This window comes from Vitis riparia, chromosome 1 (genome assembly GCF_004353265.1).
Source record: "Vitis riparia cultivar Riparia Gloire de Montpellier isolate 1030 chromosome 1, EGFV_Vit.rip_1.0, whole genome shotgun sequence".
Lineage (NCBI taxonomy): Eukaryota > Viridiplantae > Streptophyta > Magnoliopsida > Vitales > Vitaceae > Vitis > Vitis riparia.
This window is the reverse complement of record NC_048431.1, coordinates 4,078,971-4,093,714: the sequence shown is the minus strand read 5'-3', so window position 1 is coordinate 4,093,714 and position 14,744 is coordinate 4,078,971. Positions and strand designations below refer to the sequence as shown.

Here is a 14,744-nt window from a genome sequence, read left to right as displayed (position 1 = left end):
TGCTGAGAGTAAAATACGAGTAAAAATACTATTAAGAGGAAGGAAAGAAAAAGATCAATCTGATAACTGGTTTTTCTCGAATGAAGATCTTAACATTAGCATGTTCACTATAATTATGCATAAGCTGTGTGATTTAACCGTCAGTGGCAGCTCTCATTGGAACACTAACATTGAAAATGCCAAGAAAAATCACAAAATCTGTTTTATTTTGTTATTCCAAACTGAGATACTTGACCTTCAGCATCATGGAACAAATGAATCAATTCCAACTGTGAACAATAATACAACAAATTGAAGCTTAACTGATCAATTATCAGAAGTTCTTTAATATCTTCTCACTCGATACTCCATCTGTTACAAGAATTGAGGTAACTTCCTGCAAAAATCAGACATTATCAATGTAACTTATCCCTTATAGTTTGACAGCCATTATGTTTGAATGGAACAAAATAATGTCAAAACAGCATTTTTAAATTATACAATGAAACTTCAGAGTGTATACATAGATTATCAAATTATCCTCCCTACCATTGGCAAATCTATGAATAAATTCTCTGAAAATGAATAATAAGGCAAATCATCAAACAGAGGGGCCTGCATCACATGCCTTTATGCATATGGCCTGGCATAGGGAAGCACAAAAAACTTGTCCCCACATCTCATCTTTCACAACAATGATTGAGACATGTTTCCATACTGTATGACTATTAAAATGTGGAACACATGAACATAATTTTGAAATATATTTTCATAAAAAATCTTTTAGTAATTCATTTAAACCCAAAATTGTTCTCAAGTTTTCTAACAATTTGAAAGTCATACCATACAAGTTTCAAGATTTCATACAAATTTAGCTATGAGTCAATAGTCAAGGTTTAGCCAAGAACGGGAGCCTATAGGAAAAGGTTTAAGCCAAAAAGAGTTTTTTTCCCAGATATTTTCCCGACTTGATCCAATCTCGAAGAAGCATATTCCCACTTGCTTATGACTGATCATACAAATCCTCTGCTTCCATTACAATTTGAATCCAATGTTAAAATGAGGATTTAAAGTCTCACTCCACCTTGAACCGCACCCTTCTTAAGGCCCCTTTTCCATGTTGCTGGTCCTTGATGCAGCCAATACTCAAATTACATCATTTATCCTCATCCAACACTTTGGAGCTATGTTCATTTGTTTGTTTTTAGAAACAGAAGATTCACTCTATTTAAACACACAAGAATACAGAAAGAAGGATGAGTTATTCTTTACAGAAAATAAAATTTGACCAAAAAGGAGACCACCTTTCAAAAATACCATGATAAGGGTCTAGAAGCAGTAGTACAGCAAACCTCTAAAGTAGAATAATTTTGAAATAAAAACCAAGACCAGAGTTCATGGAGGTAAGAAAAAACCCATAAAAAAGTTCCTAACTAGAAGGTTCCATGTTTAGCTAGATAATCTGCTATCTGATTAGCTAGCTAAGCAGTGAATCTAACATAAGAACCCAACACTTCATTATCTGATTTGATGCAACCAACAATCATACTTCCATACACCTTTATTTTATTTGACACCCAAGAGACGAGAATATTTAAATATAATGAGATAGGACGGCCCCAAAGATCTTAGCCCAAAGCAAAATCTCTTTGAAAGAGTCCAACTCTCAGCCTGCATCGCTGATCCCAAATCAGCAAGCCTAAAGAAGGCCCTCAACAAGCTATTATCATGCTCCCAATTGTGCATCCAATACCCTAGTTGACACAGGTTACCCAAATAACAACCATAACCAAGTCTAGACAAGGCTCTCAAAACACAATCATTATCCTACTTAACCATCCCTTCAATCCCTAGCTGATCCAGGTTACCCAAAGAACAATCTCTAATGTTCAGTTTGAGGGCACTTGCTGAAACAGGTATTCACTTAACTTGCACCTCTAATGAACTTCTTCAAGAATAACATAAAATCCTCCAATCTTGCACAATCAAGCCCAATGAAGCTCCAGTAAAAGCATCTGTGACTTAAAAGTCAAAATAGATAGAAAATGCCCAGCCTCCCAACCATCTCCACAGACATCCATCTATCCTTAAAAAATCTGACATTTCTTCCAAGACAGATTACAGGATGACAATCCATTTAAAACAGGACTTTGCCTTTGGGAAGATATCCAAATCCTTGAAAAGCAATAATCATCACGTTTACCACACTTTTGGGAGGACTCAATCCACTGCAACAAGTATCTGTGCCAAAGCCTGAAGCAACTAGCACTGAAGAAAAAAGTGTCCACTGACTCACTAAAATTCAGGCACATAATAAATCTGTCAAGGAAGGGCCTCACCAAGTCTCTTCTACTACAGCATCTAATTGGAGTTAAACTCTTTTATTTGCTACTAACCAAGTGAAATGATGATTTTATAGACGCCTTCCCACAAGCAGCCACATTCTTAAGATGGTATTGTAGGTATGATAAGATCAAAGTAAATGTTTCTTAACTAACCTTGTTCCTATCATAACTTCACTCAATATGCTTTATGGATTTCTTACAGCAAATCAGGCCCAACTATACCAATGAAATATTCTGAATCCTACAACAATAGCTCATCAACCAACCGGATCTTAAGTAAATCATGGATTCATGCTCATAATTCTCCCATGCAAACAAATTGATAGAAAAGAAAAATCAAAATTATTAAAGCATGATATACATTATGTGCTCAAATCCTAACAACTTACACTTTTAGGAAAGTTGGTAACTCAACATAGCATCTGACATCTGGTTAACTAGAGGTCTCGGGTTCAAGTCCTCCCCTATCATTTATCTGTCTAATTCTCTGTAATCAAAATATTGCAATTTGCACAATAGCAATGTATGAGGTTGCACAACTAATGTTGTTGATGCACTTCAGCTTTTAGGAAAGTGGATATTGGCCTGCACATACTTCCTGCATGTAGGAACTCTCTATGCCCTTCGGTTGTATGGGATTGCACAACTAATGTTGTCAATGCACTTAAGCTTTTAGGAAAGCGGATATGGGCCTGCACATTGTTCCTGCATGTAGGAACTCTCTATGCCCTTAGGTTTTAGGAAAGTGGGTGTGATCCTATGGGGCCACACAGAGGAAAGTGGATATGGGGCCACACAGCTACTGCTATCTACGAGCTTAAGTTTTTGTGAAAGTGGGTATGGGGGGTGCACAACTATTGCTATCTGTGTGCCTAAGCTTTAAGAAAGTTGGTAACTCAACAAAAAGAAAATAAGGTATTAGAGTATGATATGTATTATAGACCCAAATCGTGACAGCTTCAAATTTTAGAAAAATAGGTAACTCAACAAAAATAAAATAAGAAAAACTCCATAAATACAAAGGGAACCAAACAATCAACCATCAAACCATTTCTCCAATGGTCATAGCATGCTAAACACATTAAGATAATTGCAATATAAACAAAGGAAACTATCTAGAATCATTAAATCTGATCACAAGGTAATTAGCGAGGAGTACAACCAGAATAATCAATCTCAAGTATTTTAAACAAACAAAACAGTGACAAACCTCAGTCATCTGTCCCTGCCCACAGAGCACAGCACCAGTGGACTGAGGGCTATAAATTTTCTTGGCTCTGGCAAAGGCAGCCTGCAAAAGCAACATGTAGGAGGTGTTACTAAAGGAAACTTCAAACAACTTAAGAAGTAGAAAGACAGACACACCCATGCAAACTACCTGTACATAGCCTGTTTCACCCGTCCAACTATTATCTGGTTGTGATAATACTGGGACAATCTTAACACCGGTAGATTCCCAATCTTTAAACCTATCCTGCAAGGGAAAGAACAAGCACAAGTTTATAATTCAACTCTGATAGGATAGGCAAGGCTTTCTGAATCATCAATGAACCCAATAAATTTTATAAAACAAACAAAACCCTCAATCAACCTGATAAGCCATTCTCTGAAGGTTTCTAGCCCCATAGTAGAGCCTGACATCAGATCTCTTATCAGCACTGAATCCAGACTCAATGAGAGATCGGATTGGACTACGAACAAGAGAAAAGTAAGTCAAAAGTTAGCCAAATAAGCAAAACTACATAGCAAAGAAAAGCACATTAAATGGAAGCTTATAAGAAAATACTTGACTATTTAGCAAACAGTAAAATCAACAAAAAATGAAACCTGGAAATGCTAGTTTCAGTAGCCTATTTACCAAATTGATTAAGAGAAGACCTAAAACATGCGCTACATCAAAACATATGGAAAGAGTAGACTTTATTCTGAAACCTTTATGTCACAACAATACAAGCCAAGGAACATGGAACCACTTTCTGAATTCTAACTGACAAAATTCCTAACTACTTGCCAACCTTTTTCCTGAGCAATCTAACATTTGCACTGTGTTTTATCAACAGAGGAAATTTCCAAATAAAACATGCAAAAACTACCAATAAAATATTCCAGTTTGGAACTTATATTGCCTGAAGACAAAGCATGCTAAACTAATCGTTCAGAAGAATACAATATAATCTTGAATAAAGAAGTCATTTTTAACTTTAGGAAACTCCCATTATCTAGAAAAATCATATCATTTTTTATTCTAAGGATTTTAGAATCATTCATAAGTGCCTAGTTTTCACAATTTCAAGCAATTCCCAAAACTTTGAAACTGAGACTCATGTTTGAGGAGAAGATAACTCAAATTATCCGAATAAACTAGCAGCCTGGACCCTTGAAACTTGAGAATCATCACCACATATCAACACCCTCAAAATTAAAATTTCTTGAACTCAGATTGTAAGTTCCAAATTCAAACATGAAAATCATCTATCAAAAAATAAATAAATAAATAAAAATTCAACCTGAAAATCCAAGAAGGTCCCACTGATTGAATTGAAAGACTAGTCAATTAAGCTATACAGTTTGATTGGTATGTTGGGTTCCCTTTTTTGATTTGAAATCAAGAGCTTACTGAAAAGAATCTGCCGAAATACCCCTGATACTCCAGAACATTCTAAAAGTATCTTAATTCTTACTGCCAAAATCAATGCAATCGCTGTTGAAAGCACTAGAGATGCCTAGGAAATACAAACCAAACCATGTCCAAAATCCAAAATATCTCTACCAAAGGCTGTTAACACTAAATTACCATTTGCAGAACCCAACCATAAATCTAAATTCTATAAGCAGTTTCAATGTCGTTGTCAAATACATGTCCTAGATTTTTAATTAATGGGGATCATAAAACTAAAGGCACCACTCAACCATCCCCAATGCAACTACGACGCATCTGTATAATTTGAAGCTAATTTCGATTTTTCATAAAAATCAAAACAAAACAACACAACACAACCAATTTGGGGGAAGAAATTTTTTTTGCCTTAGTTCAGCAGCTGAACTTGGGAGTCAAAAGTAAATTCACCTAATTCCAGATCCGGTGGCAAAAATTAGAACGGTATGATAATCCTCGGGCGGCGAGATTCGATCGATATCAAACCCTCTACCCATAGCCGGTGTCAACTCAACAACATCCCCTTTCTTAAGCCCACACAGAAGCTCCGCAGTTGAACCGGGGACGCTCTTGACCAAGAACTCGAACTCCCCTCTAGCCGCCGCCAGGGAGGGGGGAGAGGCGATGGCGAGGAAGGAGGGTTTGGCAAAGTCGGGGAGGCGGAGCTGCAGGTATTGACCGGCGGAGGAGTGGGAGGAAAGGATGTCGGGAGAGTCGGAAACATCAATGGTGACGTGGAAGAGGGAGTCGGCGGCGGGATGGACGGAGGAGAGAGGGGCAGGGGTCCAAACAGTGGTGTCCTGGCGAAGGGCGGCAGCGATGGAAGTGAAACGACGTCGTTTCAAGTGACGAATGATAGACATGGGATATTTACGATGGGCATGGGGGAAGCGGAGATGGGGAGTTAGAGAGACCGAGGTGTGGGAGAGTGAGATGTTGGACATAGTTTCAACCAATCTTTGAACCACCAACTATTGAAAGATGGCAGTTCAGCAAGGCGGCGAAAGAATTGGGGGTGGCTTCCGTCTCTCTTGGAATCCTGTTCCCACATATCCACGTGTCATGAATTTCTTGTGGATCATCTATCATCGTCCTCGACCACCCTTTGATTGGATGATCAGGGCCGTTCCATCTATCCGGGAATTTTTTTATTTGACTGCACCATTCGTGTGAATGCACCTTTTTTTCCATCACCAAACGTTTTTCTATAGTATCAACGAAAAATCAAAATGGCTCAACCCACAGCCCGGGAATTATTATATTTTCTTCTACCAAACAGTTCTCTTCACGATTGACTGGTGATCCAAATTCCGGCTCTCCTAAACAACCCCAAACTAAATCCTCAATCTTTCGTTTTAAGATCATTCATAAACACTCTTTTGACATAATTTAAAACAAATCTGAGAGTGGCTATTGTATCATAACGTTCACTTCTATCAAGAAATCATTTCAAAAATCATTTTTTAATTATCTGCACCAAACAAATATTTTAAGAGTAATTTTGACACTAAATTAAATAACAAAAAAATCATTTTGAAAATCAAACTCATATCAGTTGCTGATACAAAGATCGCTTTAAATACTTACGTAAAACAAACATCTGAAGCATTAGAAATAACTTCCAGCCAATTCCAGAGCCACCCAAAATGCATTACTAATTTTCCTTCTGGGGTAAATCACTGGAAGAACAGTGAAAACCTAAGCTGTGCAAATTCACTTTGATTATTTGATCAATTTGCCCTTCCATTATAGACATGAAAAATGGATTATCATACTCCTCTCTGAATTGCAATTGCAACGAAAAATTACATGAGCGGGAACCATTGGCTCTTATGAATTATCGGGATTCTTGATTTTAAATTGCCATGCCATATGCTACATGGAACCAAGGTTCTTCACGCAAGCGCTGTCAGCAAACAATACAGGTTAAGACAAAAAAAATTGAAACGCACGATATGTTTGATGCAAGTCAAAGGCATGTGTGTTTGTAGGTTGGGCATCCAAGATTCCAATAGATAAAGCAAGAAAAATATACATTCCAGCCCTCTTCGTTTTTGCTTATTGAATAACAAAATAAAAAGGGGCCTGACAGGGCAAGCCTTTGGGATCCATTTCTCTATCACAACCCTGCAACAATATATAACAGAAATGGAAATCCTCACACATTTGACCTCAAAAAAATGAAACTCCCGGTGAAGGAATTACCAACACCAACTAAATTATTGATTTTCGCAATTATCGAGACAAAGGAACAAAATAGTCAGTGGGGAAATGCAACTTAATTAGGCTGCAGATTCCTTTGCAATCTTCTCTGCTTTAGCAATGACTTCTTCAATTCCTCCAACCATGTAGAAGGACTGTTCTGAAAGGTCATCATATTTTCCATCCAAAACTCCCTGCCAAACAAACATAAGGAACCAAATGGATCAGAGTTGATGGTTAATGCTCTCAACAAACAGCCACAATGTCAAGCATTCGTACACAAAGTAAATAAATAAATAACCAAAAAAATATGCATACATAGCCATATCATTATTCATACAAACATGCTGTTTGGCACCACAGAATGATATTGCACCATTAGGTTAACAAACAATGATAGTGATAGCCCAGAAGGTTAATCGTATAAAATTAAAGTGGTTGCATGCATGAATCTCAATCTCCAGAAAAATTTCTAAGATAATTAAGGGGCGTCATGTTGAATTACTTACTTATTACCAATTTCAGGTGATAGTAGAAAAACCCAATGTCGTGGCTTCCTTCACATTTCATTATAAATCCAAAAAGAGACTCACAAAAACGAATGAGATCCCATAGCCGCTCCCATTAGAGGCAGCTGTGGCTTCTCACAAACTCCTCTTTCAAAAGAAAATTTGGTACACATAATAGCTTACATGAAAGAGACTTACTTTCATGATAGGCAAGCAAAAATATTATTTCAATGGTGCCTAGCAAAGGAGCACACCAAAGAAGCCAGGGGAAAAAGGCAGACCAAATCACCGGAAAGAGATTTATTAATATTTGGTTACTACATTTTTAGGACTTTTAACATGGATAATTATAAGATAAAAATATTACATTAACAATTTTTCCATTTTATAAAAATTTATAAGGTTATGAATGTCAAGTGAAATTTTTTCCTAAACAAATACTAGCTTTCCACATTTTGTCTAGCTGAAAACTATAGTATTGCAACTTTTTTTGGAAGATAAGTCCTAATATCTTTACTTCAAGATACTGCTTGAAGGCAACCAAACACCAGATAAAAGAGCTTTATTGTCAAAAGACTCTTTTAAGCCTCACAAATAGTACACCAAACTGGGCCCTAACTGAATTTGAAGAATCTTTTTTACTCTGGATAGATTCTCATGTTAAGATCCATACTACAGGTTCAACATGTATATGACACTTCCCAAGATAAATATCCATTCTGAACTCCTAGTCATCAATAACAAAGGGTTTTAGTTAAAAAAGTCTATCATTCTGGTAGGTATTGCACAATGGGATGCCAACACACACAATATGTTCAAAAAGCAGTTCTGAATATAGGGGTATGAGAAACAAACATCACAAGGATTATTTAGCTCTTCATACACCAGTATTGAGCGCACATTACAACTCTTTCTTAAAGTAAAATATGATCTGGTCAAAAACCACATAACAATGCAAAGTGTGAAGGAGCAGAAGAGAATGACAATGGAAAATGAAGGTTAACAGGCAATAATTACCTGGAAGCTGGTAATGCTCTCTTTCAACTCCACATACTTTCCAGGGGCACCAGTGAAAACTTCTGCAACGTGGAAAGGCTGGCTCAAGAATCGTTGAATTTTACGAGCACGGGCAACAGTCAACTTATCATCTTCACTGAGTTCATCCATTCCCAAAATGGCAATGATATCTTGAAGATTTTTGTAGTTCTGAAGAACCTTTTGTACCCCACGAGCTGTGTTGTAATGCTCCTCTCCTAAAATATGTGGGGAAAGCATACGAGATGTAGAATCAAGAGGATCAACGGCAGGATAGATACCAAGCTCAGAGATCTGCAAAACAATAAGAAAATTAGAAAAGAAACCACTGGCAACACTGTTTTCACAGTTACTGACATTAATCCAGCTAAATACCTGTCGGGACAACACAGTTGTGGCATCCAAGTGAGCAAAGGTGGTTGCAGGAGCTGGATCAGTCAAGTCATCAGCAGGCACATAAATGGCTTGGACAGATGTGATGGAGCCTTTCTTGGTTGTTGTAATACGCTCTTGAAGGCCTCCAAGATCTGTTGCTAAGGTTGGTTGATAACCGACAGCAGATGGAATACGACCAAGCAAAGCAGACACCTCAGAGTTAGCCTGCAATATGGCAAGTGATCCACCAATTAGTGACAATATCAGCAGGGGCCACACACAACTAATGACAATTCCTCAAGTTTGTTAACAAGCTTACTTGGGTAAAGCGGAAAATGTTGTCAATAAAGAGAAGCACATCTTGTCCTTCAGCATCACGAAAGTGCTCAGCCACAGTCAATCCAGTAAGCCCAACACGAGCACGGGCACCAGGGGGCTCATTCATTTGACCATACACAAGTGCACACTTGCTTTCGCTCTGAATATATGAAAAAATTGCTGTTAAAATACAATTAAAAGGATGCACAACTGTGTTTTGAAAGACAAAACAAATGAAACAAATGAAATACACAAAACTGGCCTGCTTATCCCCAAGCTTAATCACACCACTCTCAATCATTTCCCTGTACAAGTCATTACCCTCTCGAGTACGCTCTCCAACACCAGCAAACACAGAAAAACCACCTGATCAAAGGAAAAAAAAGTAACTGATAAATTTTATTTTTTTTGATCGGTATAAAATATCAGTAAAGATAAAATATACAAGTATTGAACAAGGCAATGCTTCCAAATTTGTATTACTGCAAACCAACCATGAGCTTTGGCAACATTGTTTATAAGTTCCATAATAAGCACAGTTTTTCCTACTCCAGCACCACCAAACAGCCCAATCTTTCCACCTCTTTGGTATGGCGCAAGGAGATCGACAACCTAAAGAAGAATGCCATATGAATGATATTAGTCCACACGACCCAGTATAAATTTTGCAAAAGAGAAATGAACTGATGATCTACCTTGATTCCAGTAACGAGGATCTGTTGTTCAGTGGCTTGATCAACAAAGGATGGAGCTTCTCGATGAATAGGCAAAAAGTGGTCGGTTTCTGATGCAATATTTGACCAAAAAAAGGTAAAAAATTACTTTGCATGTTAAACCTAATCAAGTGAAATTATCAACATCCAAAAGCTTTTGAGATTTCTCACTGATTTCGCCCCTCTCATCGATAGGCTCTCCAATAACATTAATGATGCGGCCAAGGGTAGCCCTACCAACAGGCACCTAACAGACATATGGAAACCCAAATGAGAAAATAATAAAAAAAAATAAAAAGAAAAAGAAATAAAGTAGTACACTGTAATCAAATGACACCCAAACATTACATGAAATTAAAATGCAAAATCTAAAAAGAAGTATCACCCTATTATTAATATAGAGGTACAAATGCTGAAATCAATTAGTTAAAAGTTTAAAATTTTCAAAACACCCATAAAAAATGGAGTCTAGACACAGCCAATGAAAAAAATTCTATGACTAGCATCATGCAAATCAATTCCTATGATTTCCAACAATGAAACAAAGGTAACATTGAAATCCAGCCTCCATCACTAAAAACTCAACAAATTGATACATGATAAAACAAGCAGACACGCATGAAGCGCCTATTTTAAGAGGGACCGAAACCAAACTTCAAAAAATCTGCAAGGCATGTGTGGTGGTAAACCCTCACTTTGATTTCCTATTTGTATAACAGACAAAAGAAGAAAACACAGAAACATGGTTTTTCCAATGTTTGGCATGAAAAACTTCACTCAACTATTCCAAATGGCAATTTTAGTCTCATTGGATTAGAGTTTTTCAATACCAGAAATCCTATGTAGTTAAAAGAATGAAGATGCAATATATATAATATAGAACAGACAAAAGAAGAAAACACAGAAACATGGCTTTTCCAATGTTTGTCCAAATGGCAGTTTTGGGACTCATTGGACTGAGTTTTTCAATATCAAAAGTCATACGCAGTTAAAAGAATGAAGATCCAACGTTTAATTTCTTTTCTCTTCCTACATGTTCGCAGTAACCCAAGGAGTCTATTGGAAACCTAACAGTCGGATCAATATAGCCCTAGACAGATCTGCGGATTCACATTACTCATTACCAGAGCTCACTTCCTCTACTGCACATGTTATCGAAGCAAAAATAAAACAATTGAAAAATTAAAATATGCGAAATCTCAACAAAGCAAAGTCATCTCCATGATAAAGATCAAAAAATTAATCTTTATAGAGAGAGAAAAACCCTTACAGTGATAGGAGAACCAGTATTGAGGACTCTCTGTCCACGCACGAGCCCTTCCGTTCCATCCATAGCAATGGTCCTCACCATGTTCTCTCCCAAATGCTGGGCAACCTCCAACACCAACCGAATCGAATTGTCCAGAACCTCCAGGGCCGTCAAGATCGGTGGCAACCCCTCATCGAATCTGACATCGACGACGGCACCGATCACCTGACAGACACTGCCAATCGCACCGGCGCCAGTGAACTCGTCAGTGATTTTCCCGCTCGGCCCCGCTCCCTTCGCGGGAGGTGGCGGCGGTGGTGATGCCGCGGCAGCGGCCGACGTTGCATAGTCAACAGCGCGGTTGAGGAGAAAACCCTTTGGAGAAGGACGAGAAGAAGGGTAAGGCGATGGAGTTCTAGGGCTGATTGCCGGAGATTTGGCCGAATATCGGCGTACGGACGATCGAAGAAGAGAAGATAAGAGCCTCCGAGAAGCCATGGCTCTAGGGTTTCCGAGGAGAGACAATAGGGTTAGTGCCTCTCTCTATAAGACCTACTCTGCTTAACTATTACCACTGCGCCTGTGCGCCTCAAGATGATTTTAATTTAATTTTATTTTTTTTAAATATTAATCCGCCCTTTGTTTCCTCCTTTGGAGAAATAGAAATGCCAGATCAGGAATCCGAACAATATGGAAACAAATCGCCATCGAGCAGAAAACGATGTCGTTTTAATTTGATTTACCATTATTGCATTCTTAAAACATTAAGATACTATTTTTAAAATTGAGAAAATTGGTTTAATTGTAAAAGATTAAAATATTTCAAAAAAATATTTTTAATTTTCTACATTTTGAAGATGAAAATTTAAAATATATTTTATTTAATATAATGATATTGGTCACTAGTTCAAATATATTTTATTTAATATAATAAATTGGTAACTAAAGATTATATTTATGATATTTTATTGGATGATAAAAAATTATTTTATAAAAATAAAATGTTACATTAGTCAAAATTTTATTTTATAGAAGTAATTTCATTTTATAAAAATAAAAATGTCATATAAGCTAAGAATATCATGTATAAATATTTGATATGCCATAGATTCAAAACCTATAAAAATTAAATTAAATTAAATTAAATATTTGTTTTTAAAAAATTATGATATGGAAATTACGAAAATAAAAGCATATTTGATAATTTTTTTTTAAAACAATTATGAAAATTAGTTTTTGAAAATTATTTTCTAATTTTTGTAGAACAAAAATCTATTGGAAAGCTTATAATTTTTTTAATATGTTTTAATATTTTTAAATATATTTTTATATATTAGTGATGTTTATTTTTTGTATTGAATAGAAAAAACCAAATTTGACTTTTTCTATTTACCTGAAAAGCAAACATTACCATAGTGTTTTATTTTTAATAATTTTATATGTTTATATAATTATTTTTAAAAATAATCTAAAAAAATAAGTAAAAATAATATAAAATAATTAATTTTTTTTTAAAATACCATTTTTTTGTTCATAAAACATAAAACTTAAACATATTTCTTATATTTTTTGTTGGGAGAATTACCCACGTGGGTTGGGTTTGAATAATTACTGAAAATGGTGGTCTCTTTTAATAATTCTTGCGGAATATTTTAATAGACTTAAATACTAAAATTGTCTTTCGACTAAAACTTTTAAAATTTAAAGTATTTAAAGCACTTTATTTGATTTGTCAAGATATTTATGGTGCATGGATCCCACATTTATTATAATTATTGATATTCAAATTTTAAATCAAAATTTTGGGTTAACCCTTACAATTATATATAATTTGTTATTTAAATTTATTATTTAAAACAGTAATATTTTCAAACTATCATTTATTTTATTTTTTTACATTTTTTATTTTTATTATAATTTTAAATTTTATTAAAAAAAATAAGTTTTATACTTATATAATAAAAATGATGATTTTTTCATATATATATATATATATATATATATATATATATATATATATATATATATATATATATATATATAAATTTTAAATTGATAAATTATGTTTTTTTTATTAAATTCAAAGAATATAAAATGCTTATTTTTTCATTCAAGTTATTTTAAAACAATAAGAAAATGATGGAGACTGTTTAATCATTTTTTTTTATAATAAATTCATTTTAAATAAATTATATGATTTTTGCATAGTGTTTTTTTTTTCATATATAATTTTTTTTTTCTCAATGCATAAAGTGGATAATGTTAATATAGTTGATATATTGAATAATAATAAGGTATAAAAAGTGATATTCGATATTATTACTTTTATTATAAAATACAGGTATAACAAAAATATGTTATAATTACAAATAAATACACTATATTACAATAAAACCTAATTAAGAAAATTTTGATTTTTTTATAAAAATTATAATTTTGTATGATTATATCATATTTCACAACATACCTATATCATAAATAATTTTTGAAACCAAATGAAATACTAATTTGAATTCACGAGTTTTTTTTTTAGATACAAAAATTATTAAATAAATTTAATGTGTTATATGAATGTTGTTAATATATTGATACAATGTGTTAATACCAATAGGGTGTGAATAAACATTTTTATAATTATTACTTTTGTAATGAAATACAGGTACGACTTAAATGTATTATACTTATAATATAAATATACTATCATTACAATATATTACAACATAATTATTTTATTTTTGTTTAATTTTTTCACATGCTATATTACCTACTGAATATTTGTGAGTTATTCTATTTAATAAGTATGTGTTAGTCAATTAAATATTTATATATCATTCAATTGATGAGCGCTTGTAAAAAATAATTATTCATTCAATTATGGTAACAAAATTTTTAATTGTATGTTTCATATACGAAACGATATAATAACATTAGGATATAATTTTTATTTATGAGTTATTGAAAATTATTTTTTTTACAACGTTCTTTAATAATTTCAATTTTTTTTTTTGAAAAAAAAAGAAGAAAAAAATAGCAAATTTTAAACAATCACTTGATTGTTCAAAAGTGAACAACAATTTTTTTAGGCTCGATAAATGTAAAGTTAATTACTTGTACTCATCATCATGTACGGGTCCCACATCATTGACAATTTCAAATTTATTTATAAATAATATAGAAAACATATTCAATGGTAAAATTATCGTCTCACAATTTTTGAAATGAGTGAGCCTTTCTAGTAATTATTATTTACGAGTAATTCTCCAATTTTTGTTTTGGATAAAAAAAATTTCATACAAATCTAAGATTTTAAACTTTAAAAAGGCAATGAAAAAGAAATCTCACAACAAATTTTTCTTTAAAAAG

The 14,744-nt window shown here is 34.1% G+C and overlaps 2 protein-coding genes across 2 annotated transcripts; both read right to left on the bottom strand.

Moving 5' to 3' along the window:
- Positions 1-42: 42 nt before the first annotated feature.
- Positions 43-6,017, bottom strand: LOC117914081 (fruit protein pKIWI502). Its single transcript, XM_034829272.1, has 5 exons — positions 5,392-6,017; positions 3,916-4,015; positions 3,703-3,798; positions 3,535-3,615; positions 43-376 (listed from the first exon to the last, which is right to left on the bottom strand). The coding sequence occupies exons 1-5, from the start codon at positions 5,922-5,924 to the stop codon at positions 314-316; spliced, it is 873 nt and encodes a 290-aa protein (XP_034685163.1). The 5' UTR covers positions 5,925-6,017; the 3' UTR covers positions 43-313.
- A 928-nt stretch (positions 6,018-6,945) lies between these two features.
- On the bottom strand, positions 6,946-11,947 carry LOC117918212 (ATP synthase subunit beta, mitochondrial). Its single transcript, XM_034834723.1, has 9 exons — positions 11,403-11,947; positions 10,304-10,379; positions 10,115-10,203; positions 9,914-10,031; positions 9,682-9,785; positions 9,421-9,579; positions 9,102-9,326; positions 8,709-9,020; positions 6,946-7,376 (listed from the first exon to the last, which is right to left on the bottom strand). The coding sequence occupies exons 1-9, from the start codon at positions 11,877-11,879 to the stop codon at positions 7,263-7,265; spliced, it is 1,674 nt and encodes a 557-aa protein (XP_034690614.1). The 5' UTR covers positions 11,880-11,947; the 3' UTR covers positions 6,946-7,262.
- Positions 11,948-14,744: the final 2,797 nt, after the last annotated feature.

Coding starts and splice junctions, on each gene's coding strand:
- LOC117914081 (XM_034829272.1), bottom strand. CDS start 5,924: ATGTCCAACATCTCACTCTCCCACACCTCGGTCTCTCTAACTCCCCAT. Junction 3,799..3,915: donor TTCAGAGAATGGCTTATCAG/GTTGATTGAGGG, acceptor TTTCCCTTGCAG/GATAGGTTTAAAGATTGGGA. Junction 3,616..3,702: donor GTGAAACAGGCTATGTACAG/GTAGTTTGCATG, acceptor TTGCTTTTGCAG/GCTGCCTTTGCCAGAGCCAA.
- LOC117918212 (XM_034834723.1), bottom strand. CDS start 11,879: ATGGCTTCTCGGAGGCTCTTATCTTCTCTTCTTCGATCGTCCGTACGC. Junction 10,204..10,303: donor CGATGAGAGGGGCGAAATCA/GTGAGAAATCTC, acceptor ATATTGCATCAG/AAACCGACCACTTTTTGCCT. Junction 10,032..10,114: donor TCCTCGTTACTGGAATCAAG/GTAGATCATCAG, acceptor ATTCTTCTTTAG/GTTGTCGATCTCCTTGCGCC.